General features: G+C 37.4%; 1 protein-coding gene across 1 annotated transcript; it reads left to right on the forward strand.

Annotated features, from left to right (window-relative positions):
* The first annotated feature begins 6,423 nt into the window (after positions 1-6,423).
* On the forward strand, positions 6,424-8,320 carry LOC113328314 (F-box protein At5g07610-like). The gene is made up of 2 exons (XM_026575425.1): positions 6,424-6,530; positions 6,940-8,320. Exons 1-2 carry the CDS (start codon positions 6,424-6,426, stop codon positions 8,318-8,320), a joined length of 1,488 nt encoding a protein of 495 aa, XP_026431210.1.
* The last annotated feature ends 4,648 nt before the right edge of the window (positions 8,321-12,968 follow it).

The following is a 12,968-nucleotide window of genomic DNA, read 5'->3' on the forward strand; positions in this document are numbered from 1 at the left end:
ACGACTATATAGCACGGCACTTGTTAGGAATGGTTTAATGGTTCAATAACCACTCTCTGGGTACAAAAAGTATATAACCGTAACTATAGATTTTTATAAACAGTAAGAAATTTGGAAGGATACTTGGATCTTAGAAAATGCTCATTTCCATGTTTTTCATTTGTCAGCTAATTATATGGTCACGTAGCTCACATGCCTTTCCTAATTTATTATTGAGAAGTTAATTAATTACCATTGGAATATCTTAGTATACCTTAGAGAATTACCAAAAATGTATTCTTGTTTAATGCGCAGGTTCGGTTGGGATAAATGAATGGTAATTTGCATAGTTAATAAGGAAATGATCAATTGGATGATGGAGGTGTTTCTAGTCCAGAGTAATTGTAGTGAATTCGTTTACTGGAAATGTTGTTGTGAGGGTTGGTGCCATATTCTTGATAGAATATGATTGCTGCTCCATGGCAATTAGTACTGACGTATTATCGATCAGGACTTGTACGTTGGTAAATTAATATAGACTGCAGTTTGTATTGCCACTTCCAAAACCAGAAGTTTAGAGGGGTAGTTGGTTTACTGACTTGTTTTCTTTTTCCTCTTTTAAACATCTGTCCTTCTATGTTGTGCCTTAGCATATAATTACACTGCGCTATCGTTTGTGGGTGAGTAATTTTATTGATATATTACCCTCAGTTGGATGATTTAATATTCTTAATCTTCTCTCTTACAGTACGCTGGCCTTCTAAATTACCATTTTTAATTTTTCTGTACTTCAGCCGTTGGAAGAGTAAAACGAGCGTCGTTAAATTCTTGTTTTACATTTAAGCTGTTGGACTTGACCAACTTCGTTTGGTACTGCTATTAGCACTAGTTTGAAAATGTATACTTCAATTACTGCGTGTACTAATCTATGTGAACTTGGTGGTATGTCTAAATTCTTGGAACGAAATTGAACCCCTCTTATGCACCTAGTCATTTTCACTTTTAACTATGAGCAAGTCGCATAGTTGCTTTTCTTTTGTACTTCACTGTGATTAATTAGATAAACTAAAAGGATTCCCATTTTGATAGTGGCCTATTCATACTTGACCATAAGTTGATATTGGGAAAGGTTAATATGAATACCAAGTTAATGATAAATTTGGGGGATTCGTTGGTTCGTTGTATTTTTGGTGATCCATGTTGGTTTGCATGCTATTGTATATCCACCAACTTTACATTCTCATTTTATGTTCTCTCTCTCTTTCAGCATCGTTAGGGACTTTTTGAAGTTTCAGTTCACTAGAACTTCTCAATCTTGATAGACTTTTATGCATGTTGTGCGAACTATTCTTATAGTGTCTTGTTTTAGACGCCAGGGATTCAGTGCAAATGAAGCAGAATTCCACATAGACATAATTACTTTCAATACTCTGTTTAGAATTTGGTAACAAGATAGATAGGACCTTAATTACTCTTGTGGTTTGGTTGAGCTTTTGTTTTAGCTACTTTCTTGTTGTTCAAATAATAAGCATGGATTTTGTGGATTCTGTGGTTCCTTATGATATTGTCAGTGGTTTGATATTGTCAGTGATTTGATAAGAAACTGCCGGTGTCAGAAGTTAGAGATAGTTGTTGTCATGCAATTCATACTATCTAATCATATATTGACGAACTACGGTCGTGCTTGATCCCTTCGAGCAACGGAGAGGGTACGTAGGCAGCCGATATACGGTTCAGCACAACTCTATAAGGTTGTTCATATCATCTCAAAGTCCTGGTAACTGCTTTGCAGTTCATACCATCCGAATTCGGAGATGATTGCAACCTTGGCATTCTTTATATCGTTGATAAGAGGTAGTTGCAGTATTAGTTGTCCATACTACCTAGTGGCATTCTATTTTTTTTGGGCAACTGGCCCGTAAAAATTTGGGCAACTGGCCCGTGTTATTTTTGGTCAACTGGTCCGAGTAAATTTTTGGGCAACTGGCCCGTGTTAATTTTTGGGCAACTGGTCCCAGTAAATTTTTGGGCAACTGGCCCGTGTTATCTTTGGGAAACTGGCCCGTGTAATTTCTGGGCAAATGGCCCGTGTAAATTCTGGGCAACTGGCCCGTGTTAATTCTGGGCAACTGGCGTATGTTAATTTTTGGGAAACTGGCCGTTTCTTGTTGTGACAACTGGGCGTCACTCATAATCTATAAATGAATGCCAAGTGTGCTTGCTTGTAATGCAGTTTGGGAAATTCGAGTTGCTTAGAAGAATTTGAAGGCCCGGTTATTTGAGTGGTGTATCGGAGAGTTGGAACTTGTCAAGCGGGCCGAAATCCGATTCCTTGGAATTCCAGATTCTCTGGTCCGTCACATTGGTGTTTCAAATTCAATGTGTTATTGAGACTTCATCACAAAAACAAATAAGGCTATGGAGAATCATAGTGGTGAGGTGAGTAAACGAATGTCTAATAATCAGATTAAACTTGTTTTGAATTTTGTAGATGATATCAACATGAATTTTGACCGGAATGAAATGATGGATGATGCATAAAATGCTTTTTCAAAACAAGTGATGAACAATTGTAAGAAAGATTAGGTGGAATTTGTACATGTGATTGTATATGTAGTACACGTTTGCGAATGCATTGATAAATATGGTTTAGTGTTGCAACTAGGTGTTGATAAAATGTTTAATCTTCTCTGGTTGTATATTTGGTGTTTGAGATCTTTTTGATATTAACGTCATTCCTGTTTTCATGTGTTTTGGGATATATGTCAGGTGACCAAGAGAAGCCAAGTAGAAACAAGGGCAGTGGTGAGAGATCGTACTGCAATTTGTAACAGTCAACCTGCATATGTGGATGATGATGATGAAACATAAATCAAACAGAAATTAAACATGCTTCAACAAACAAACAATCAACTTGAAACATATTTGATTTCAGGAAAAGCATATGGTCACCAGTTGACAGCATGGAATATCAATGAAAATAAATCAAATGAAGAAAACGATGAGAATATAAACACAAACTTACTTAAGTCACAGAGAATTTCAACTTTACAAATATTTAACTTAGAAAAAGCAACATTAGAATTATAAAGAGAAATCATTTTGGCCCATGCATGGCAAGCAGATTGAATGTCGCTTAAATTCCACCAATATAAAGGAAAAGCTCTAATCCCAATCTAATGATGATCTCCAGAAGACATGAAACCTTCGATAAAGCAATCCTCTTGTTTCCATTGCCTTAGAGATTTTCTTGATTTACCAATCTTTAACTCATACGGCTTAGCAAAAGATTTATAAATATCTAACGTACTTGCTAGAAAAACCGATGTTTTCCCATTGATGTTCTTCAAACTTGGCTTATGAAACCATCCAAAATGGGGGTGGAGGTTTGGTGAAGAATCTAATTCTCTTTGGCACAAAATCATCTTAAATAAGTACGATGGTCCACAGTCCATTTGGGCTCCTCAAATCCCATCCTGTGCTTATGGCTGCTCGGTCTGGAAGCATATTTCAATTGAAGCTCAGTTGGTTATTTCGCTCTCGCATCTCTCACTCGGAAACGGCACAACAATATCGTTTTGGCTCGACAAGTGGAAAGGCAGTTCGTGCCTAAAAGTCATGTTCCCTTCACTTTTCAAGATTGCTGGAGTTAAGCATGGCTCAGTTCGAGATCACATTTCTGAAGACAATAATTGTTGGTCCTTTCATTTCAAAAGAATCCTTAGAGATGTTGAAGTAACCCAATTCATGTCCATGTTGTTGCTAATCGGGGATTCTCCCCTATCTCTGTCTAACTTGCCTGATTCAAGGTCATGGACTCCATCATCTTCTGGCACTTTTAGTGTCAAATCCACTTACTTATCGCTCTCGGAGTTCCCTCAGGATCCTTCATCCCCTCCTTTCCCGTACAAGTCCATCTGGAACAACCATGTCCCCCCAAGGTATGTTTCTTTTATTGGACTGCAGCACTATGTAAAATTTCCACTCAAGATTCCCTCCAGCATAGATCTTACAGTCTCGCGAGCCGTTGTCCCTTGTGCAAATCTGAGTGTGAATCTACCCAACACCTTTTACTGTCCTGCCAATTCACTCGAACAGTATGGTCTCTAATCCTCCCCAACCATATCCCTTGGAATCCACCACCATCAATTATCCACCTCGCTCAATCTTGGTCATTTAAAAACATTAATGGTCCGGCAAAGGAAATTTGGGACATGGTTCCGGCGGCTATTATATGGGTTATCTGGAATGAGCGAAACAACCGAATCTTTGAAGAAAAGTATCTTTCGGATTTTCAAATCAGTGTGGAGGTCAAAGCATTGATCTTGGCATGGAGCTCTGCCTTCAAAAGGAATTTCAACTTCAGGCTTGATGAGTGCATATTTTTTTGGGAAAGCATGTTCCAGTGACATCAATTTCTATTTGTTTTATCTTTCTATTTCCTGTATTAGGATTGTATCTCTTTTTGATTCTGTTTAACACAAACTAGTTGTACTATCATTTTTTCTCCTCTCCTTAATAAAATTCTCCTTTCACGATAAAAAAAAAACCATCCAAAATGTTTAAAAAGACCAACTGCAATCCAATCTTATTCCAACAAATATGCGAATTAAGTAACGTCACAGAAATACCTAAAGCACAATAATCATTCTTCGTAGAAGAAACAACAGCTTGAGGAACTTGCACTTTTGCTGGCATCGAAACCTCTTGTGTTGAATTAAAATTGTTCAATGATAAAATATCTGATGTAGAAACATACGCCCAAAAAGAAAGACAAATAGAATAATCATTGCCTTTAGGGATACAAATAAATCTTTGCTTTGAATCCGCAGCAGTTCTTGTGATTTTCAAATAGCTCCCAAACTTGTTTGAAAGCATTTCAACAAGAATCAAAACCTGATGAAATCTGCGTGACCATTTTTGATTTGCTGTAGTCTTCGCTGCTTCCTTTGTAGTAGCAATAATCCAATTGACAGCATCATAAGGGATAAAAATCCAATTACTGTTACCCTTGTGTCTCTCCAATACCTTCAGATCCTTTGTTTTACCTTTGATGTTCCATGATAACTCAAAGGATTTGGATTCCAGAATAATTGTTGATGAGAAAGTCATTTGAAAAGAGTTGAAGTAAAAGAAATACAGGAAAAGAATAACCAAAAACAACAAACAACAAACAAAGGCGATTTGAGACTCTACTAACCAATAAATCCCGGACCCAAGGGGATGGATCAAAGATCCGTCCTTGAACGTCGGAGAAGTTCAGTTATCACACTCTTAAACTGAATCAATCACGAAGGATTGATACGAGAAGGAGGCTGAGAATTCACATGAAAAATCGCCATTGGAAAAGCTCCCAGAATTTCGGAGAGGAAAGAGGAAATAGAAATGAATGAGCCATTGGCAATGTTTTTATTAAAGTTGTTCTATTGTGTTTTGTTTCTAAATGCATGTTCCTCTCTTGTTGTTGTTGACAATGTGAAGGTGCAAAATTATCAGGACTGGAGCCATTTATCAACAATCATAGATCACAAACTGGGCAGCCAATACTGTATATAATTGTTGAATTGAAACTTACATATACTGAGTGTAGGAGACGTTTGCCTGCTTTCTTTAGGCATCTAACCCGCAAAACAGAGCAAAATGATTCAAGTCCTGGAAGTGAAAGAAAGCTATAAGAGAATAGAAGGAAAAATATTTGCTATACTTACTTTTCTTTTTGAGAAGATATTGGTCCGACTAGTCAGAGCATGTTCCTGTTACTCAATAACGTCAGATCAGACTAGATAGCTTAGAGTGAAATGCCAGAAAATGTTTCTGACATTATAACACAATACATGGAGAATTCGAATGAAAATGCAAGGGAATCCAAAGTATGTAGAAACTATAAATCTAGCATTATGGTGTTGCAGTACTCATGTTGACAATGAGCCATTTAGTGCACACTACATTTTTGCTCCTGGTATTGCGAGGTTTTTGGGTTGTTCTCATTGGATCATCCAGGAGGCATACATATACTTAGATTGTAATTGAAAATATGTTAATTTACCAGACACATATTGGCTCTGTAGCTAGTTTAATTGGGCATTCGAGAAAAGGCTTCAGTTTCGTTTCCTATTCTTGCCACCTACGTATTAATACAGTCGGTAGATATGAAAAATGATTTTCACCGCCACCCAACGGCACCCGTGATTAACACCATTGGGACAGACTAAACATCCTATCTGCAGAGTTTTAGTCCTATCCGCGCAGTGCATGAATTTATTTCACCCATTAAATTTCTGTGGGACAATATGCTGGGAGAACACTGGGTACATAGAGGGGTTTATTTTAAACACATATCTCTACTTAGTTTAAATTGATTGGCTCACCAGTATTTTCTCAAATGAGGACGACTAGGGTTCAGAAGCATTAACTAGTGTTCAGAAGCATTAACTATGATATAGGATGGATGGATGGTTAGGAGAAAAAGTAGCTCCAATGTCAGGTAGAAAACAATACAGTTATGCTATTTTAGAACCAGATGGGGACGACGATATGAGGGTGTTCACAAGGTATCTTCTCCTCCCAAACAGGTCCATTCACATTAAAAGAAACAAATTGGAAGAAGATTGAAAATCAAAAACGATTATGAAGAGACGAAAAGAAGCATTAAAGTTTATGATTTGATGTTCTTTTCTAAAACTTCTAATCACTCTATTTTCTTTCCTATGTTCACGCGATCACTTTTGGGTCGTCTCTTGTTACAGCCAAACACGTAATTAACTATCACATTGTCCAAAATATAAGCGGTTACATGCACTGGATCTCGAAACTTTGGTCAAAACCTTTTGTTAAGTGATCCCGACTTTTTCCATTGCTCCGTGATAAACATAGTAGTTCAATCAGATTTAAGGTTTCATTTCTAACAACCGGAAACAAAGCAGGTCGATAATTCATTCTGATTTGCGGCGTTTGGATCAGGATGTTATCTTCTTCATCATCATCAGGTATGAATTTTCCTGTGGACAATAATTCTTCATCATTATCAGCGACAAAAGTAGCCAACAATTCTGATATTTTATCACAAATTCTATTATGTCTACCTGTGAAATCTCTATTGATCTTCAAATCTGTATCCAAAAAATGGTTATTTTTAATTTCTGACCCATATTTCGCTAACAATCATTCTTGTCGGAAGACCAGCTTTAAAATCCCTGGGTTGTTCATAGAGAAACTAAGACGTCCTTCAGGTCCTCCTGATGATCCAGAATTTGAATTTCCTTTTATCTTCCTTAACAATGATAATGATGATGATGCTACTACCGGTGGCGGAGGAGTCCCCCTAAAAACCCTAGATTTTGTGGAAGTGCCTCCGCGAAATTGGGAAGGTCCTATTGCTGAAACTAGCTTAAGAATAGAACATTCTTGTAATGGTCTATTATGTTGCACTAGGATAACATCTCAGATGGCCAAGGAGCCGCGTATCGTAATCCACCACATTTACATTTACAATCCAACCACAAAACGATACAAAGCTCTTCCTCGATCCCCCTTTAGAGATGTCGTCAAAGATTATTGGAATGGAGTTAAAAGTGTATCTTTAGCTTTTGATCCAATCAAGTCTCCAGATCACTATCAGGTTATCTGCATCTGGGTAGATATAGGGAAGTTTGAAGAACATGATCTTTATTATATCGAAATATACTACTCTAAAACAAACTCATGGAGGTTATCTGCGGAGAGTCCTTTTTCAGCACGTCCTCTCAGTTCCTCTAGGGCGCCAGGTGTGTTATGGAACTGTTTCCTTAGGCCAGGTGTGTTTTGGAATGGTTGTTTGCATTGGATCTCGATATTCTCGACCATGGAAGATGAAGCGTCAGTGTATTTTGATATTGAACAAGATTTAGTAAAGCCGCTGCCGTTGCCAGCTGTGCCTAATGATGATGTGTGGAATTTTAAATATATTGGAGAGTGTAGAAATCATTTGTATCTTGTAGGGCTTATTGGATCATGTCCTGATAATTACAGCATCTTCGAAATGGAGAAAGATTACAGTGGGTGGAATCTTATATACAAGCTCGACCTAGAAAGAATTATAAATGCATACCACCTAGACACGGTGACGCATTATAACAATACCATGGATTATTATGTGTGGGTAATGTTTCTTGGGGAAGCCGAAGAGAAATCATCAACAAAATTGGTGTTGTTGATAAACGCTACTCAACTTATATCCTACGATCTGAAAGAGATGAGCTATAGGGAGATCTATCATTTCGATCCAAAAACTCTCACCATGACTCCAGGCTCAGGCTCACGGGGTTATGTTCATCAGTACATACCGTCGCTTGCCTGTGTTTGAATATTTTCATGGCCTCTCTCACTTGTTACACTTAACTAAAGTTAATCTTCAACTTTATAATGTCATGTTCAGCCCTTGTTTTGTGTCATGCAATCAGTTCTACAAAGAACCGAAAATATATCCATTTATGTTGTTTACTATCGTTATTGGCTTGCATTACTGCTTTACTATGCACGGGTCTATATCGTTTTGTTCCCATATAAATTTTTTAAGTTGATTTTTTTCCAATCTAGTAATAATGCATAGACTTGGCAAAATCAATAATGTAAAAATAGCAAGTCATTTTCTTATGGTGGTTACTACTTCAAATTTCAAATGCCTCTTTTGATAACATATTTTACATAACGTTGTTATTATCTAGTTAACGATTATTCTCACAATTTATTATTGCCTCGATAATTTCTTTGTTCGTACAATTTAATAATTGTGTCGTTAGTTGTTACAATAGTTTAAAAAATGTTCGGCGTCCATCATATATCCGTAGCATAAGTTAGAAATGATATCAGTTAAATTTTGAGTATTTTCTTCTAATTGTCGAACTTTTGGTTCAAAAACATCAAAATCATTGTTATAAAAAGGTACGAGGTTTGTGTTCATGATAGCCAGGGCTATCAGACGGACGTCGTTGAATGGGGGTCATCAACCGAGGGTCGGGAATCTCCTGATGGAGTTTTTGCATGGACGGGCTACGAAGACACCCAATTTTTGGGCAGACATTACCGATTTCCTAATCGATGAAAAAGGTTAAAAAGCTTCTGTGTGTCGTCAAAGGCAAACAAAATAAGTTCTTCTCTGTCCTTTTCAAAACTCTCTCTTCTGAGACCTCATGCAAATTTAATCAAACCCAGCTAATTTGAATTACGAGATGAAATCAATAGAAAGTATTCGTGGTTGTTTTCGGAATATATTTGAGGCTGAAGGTCTTATAATCTAAAGTAGGAGTTGTTCGTGAAATCCTAGGGTTTCATCAAGTAAGCTTTTTATTTGATCCATAACCAACCCTGCATCCATAACGGACGGGTTTGGACTAAAAATTCACGAATTTAGCGGGTACGGACGGATATGGTAACGTGGGTGGATCTTGTGCAGTTCTAGATGGTATACATTGTATCCTCAGCTGTTGGTATACATTGTAATCTTAGCTGTTGAAGTTGCTCCACTAATATTTTCGTACCCATCCATGTCGCATGAGGTTCCTGCTGAATGGGTGGGACTAATTCACATCAAAATTATATATATGAAAAACTAAAAAGACTCCCTACATAAATAAAGATTCATTTACCAATAAACAAAGAAACTAACTAAACGAACAATTTTTTTCGGCCCCAGGATATTTATTTATCTAGGTTTGACTGTAGGCCACTGTCTTGTCCATACATCAAGCACATCCCTGTCGTAAAAGGCATTTCTGTACTCATCCTGTGTATCTTAGAATGTTGCTCCACACGTCATAGACAAATAACAATGAAGTAAAATGTGGTTGTTGGTTTTCTCCTCCATGAGGCACAGCTTCCATCTCGTATCCGTTGTTGGTGGTACCACTACTCGTCTTACCAATACATCTATAGTAGGTGAAGCATTCCATAGTGTAGCCCAAATTAAAAAGGATAATTTTGTAGGGATTATATCATACCAAAAAAGATGGTGTTATGTGAAATGGTTTTCTTCCTGGTATGTCTCCTCGAATTGAACATTGTAGCACGATTAGCGGAGAACTCACATGTAGCCGAATGAAGCCGAACTATTTGATTCAGAATGTTGGATATTGTTTCTGCATTTCCAATATCATGCAACAATTGCACAACCTTTGGAATTTCTTCGGCTTTCAAGTTCCTTTTAAGACCCAAATTACAAGCCGAGGTTTAGGAAGTCCCATGGATAACCTCACTTAGAGCATACCTATAGAGCAGCCTAGGACACTAGCTGCTTGATAACCCAACTCTGTATCAACGACCTCCTAACTGATCACTATAAGACTACTCTTAGACAAATTCACCTTGAGTTCAGTAACTGCCTCAAAACACATTAGTATAGCCTTGAGATTTTCCACTTCTTCAATTTTAGCATCCACCATTAGTGAAGTATCGTCTGCGAACTGCAAAGGCATAATACTTTCACTTTCTGCACTTACTTTGAAGCCTGTAATGAGTCACATTTCTTTGGCTTTATCTAGCATCTTCGACAACACTTAGAATACGGGCATCCAACTCAAAACCAATTGGCAATGAGTGGAGTGGTCCTATAAATTATAAACCGCGGGATTTTAGATAACCCAGACAATGTGGGACTAATAATCTCAGCACGCCCTCTCACGTGTAGTCTCGTTGGGTCTAACACGTGGACAATAAATCGGGTGACGCGGAGCAAAGGCGCGGTCAATGACTCGTCGCAAATAGCCTGCTCTGATACCATGTTAGAATACGAGCATCCAACTGAAAACCAATTGGCAATGAGTGGAGTGGCCCTATATATTATAAATCGCAGGATTTTAGATAACCCAGACAATGTGGGACTAATAATCTCAACAAACACCTCCGCAATTTCAGAAACAAGAAGGGCGACAGCGGATCACCGCGGCGAATCCCTCGCAAGATTTTAAATTTCTCAGTGGACTTCCCATTGAGTAAAACCGAGAAATGTTGGTCTTTAAGCAACCTTGAATCCACCTTTTCTATTTAGGACCAAAACCAAATCTATCTTGAACGTAGTCTAGACACACCCAGCTCGCTCTATCATACGCTTTCCTAATATCAATTTTACACACAAACCCAGGTTCTCCTGATCTCAACGTTAACAAACTCGTTGGCCACAAGAACCTTAAATTTGGCATACTATGAGATCTTTTAAAAATTCATTCATGGAGGTGGTTTAGAGAGAAAACTGCTTTTCTCAATTTCTTCCATCAGCTCAACGGTGGAGTCTTAAGTCTTTTGTTTCTCAACTCGCGATAGCTAGTAGAGTGGCGGAACCAGCCATTCATGTAGAGGGGGCTAAAAAAAATTATATAAATATAATGAAGTTTAGAGGGCTAAATACTAAATAATGGTGGACTAAATCCAAAATATATGATAAAATTAAGGGTGAAAATGTGATTATTTGGATTTTAGGAGGCTAGAGCCAGGGTTAGTCAACCCTTGGCTCCGCCAACTGAAACGTGCATGAGGAGATTTATTAATTTAATTGGGAGTACCACTGAAATAAGAGGAATAAATTGGGTTGTGCCAGCACGAAGACAGTCCAGCACCGTACGCTAAAATTTGAGCACAACTCAGTCCAACAAATGATTTAGCCCAGTACGACACAACATGTTAGTTAGGACGTGTTGGGTTGGATAATCAGCACAGTAACCCAGCACATGTATTTTTCTATCACAACCCAACACAACACGTCTTCTAACACAGTACAGCACGTCACGTCATAATTTCCGGCACATAACACGCTAAATACGTGACTTTGTGGGCTGTACTGTGCTGGGTCGGCACATTTTACGGGTAATCAGCTTCTTAGCAATTTAATTATTGTTTTGGCCTCACACAGCGTCCATTTCCTGTGATGGAGTATGTGGATTGTAAATAAGCATCAAAGTGATGGCTAGTGGAGTTCTTCTCGCAAGGAGCAAAAAAGTTTTAAGGCCGTGGAAAAACCAACTTGGTGAAAAAATGAGAAACCCATGGCATATAATGTAAAAGTCAAAGGAAATAAAAAATACAATTGATTTGTTTGGCAATCAGAAATAGAAGTATATATTTCAGAAGTTAGAAACAAAGTTTTTTTTTTTTTTTGCGAGTTGGTTTTCCATACTCCACTTTAATTCTCAGATTAACGTTCGATTTCAGAACTTATTTAATGGAAAAATTACTTCTTTAAATAGTGGCATCCAAACCATATCGATTGCCCAGCTGGTGTATAAGATAGTGTCATGAGAAATTGGCTGGAAACCAAAAATCTGATCTTGTCTATGTGAGTTTTACCTTATTAGTTTTTTCCATACCATCATGGATTTAGGACCAAACTTGGTAGCTTGACTATTCAGTTCATTTTTATACCAGTATTTTCCCAGTGGAAACACTTGTCTCATTTTATGAGAGAAATAATCAGTTTGGCCGTTTCTCACATTTCATATTTCTTCGTAAATTGAGAACTATCAAATTGCTTGATGAATTCCATGCTCCCTCCCGCGGCGGATGTAGCAATTTACGCCTTGTAATTGGCGGATAAAGTTCTATTTGATGAAGGAGTTTGGATGCGGTTTTAGTACCATTATTTTATGAGATACAATAATATATATTCATTTCAATCATGAATCATGAACCTACAACTTAATTTCTTCTCAAAACTTATTCAAATTTTTACAATGACCTTAAATTAAAATCCTAAAAACCCAGTCAACCAAACGTAATTCATCTAATTAATCTCTTTCGATCAAATTTGCCTTAGATATACAGAGAATCTAGAAAGTTTTGGATTTCTTCAGTTTCTTTTGAAGATTTCCAAGATATTCTGATTTTCAGTTACTCTATTCTTCAAGCCTTCGGCAGTTATTTTCTTTATATAGTTTTTCTTTTAGTCAATGGCAGAATCCTCAGAAAACAACTATTTAAACTGTAGTTGCATCTTTTCTGATGACTACATTCAAGTGAATCTAAAC

This window comes from Papaver somniferum, unplaced genomic scaffold, assembly GCF_003573695.1.
Source record: "Papaver somniferum cultivar HN1 unplaced genomic scaffold, ASM357369v1 unplaced-scaffold_107, whole genome shotgun sequence".
In the NCBI taxonomy this organism is placed as follows: domain Eukaryota; kingdom Viridiplantae; phylum Streptophyta; class Magnoliopsida; order Ranunculales; family Papaveraceae; genus Papaver; species Papaver somniferum.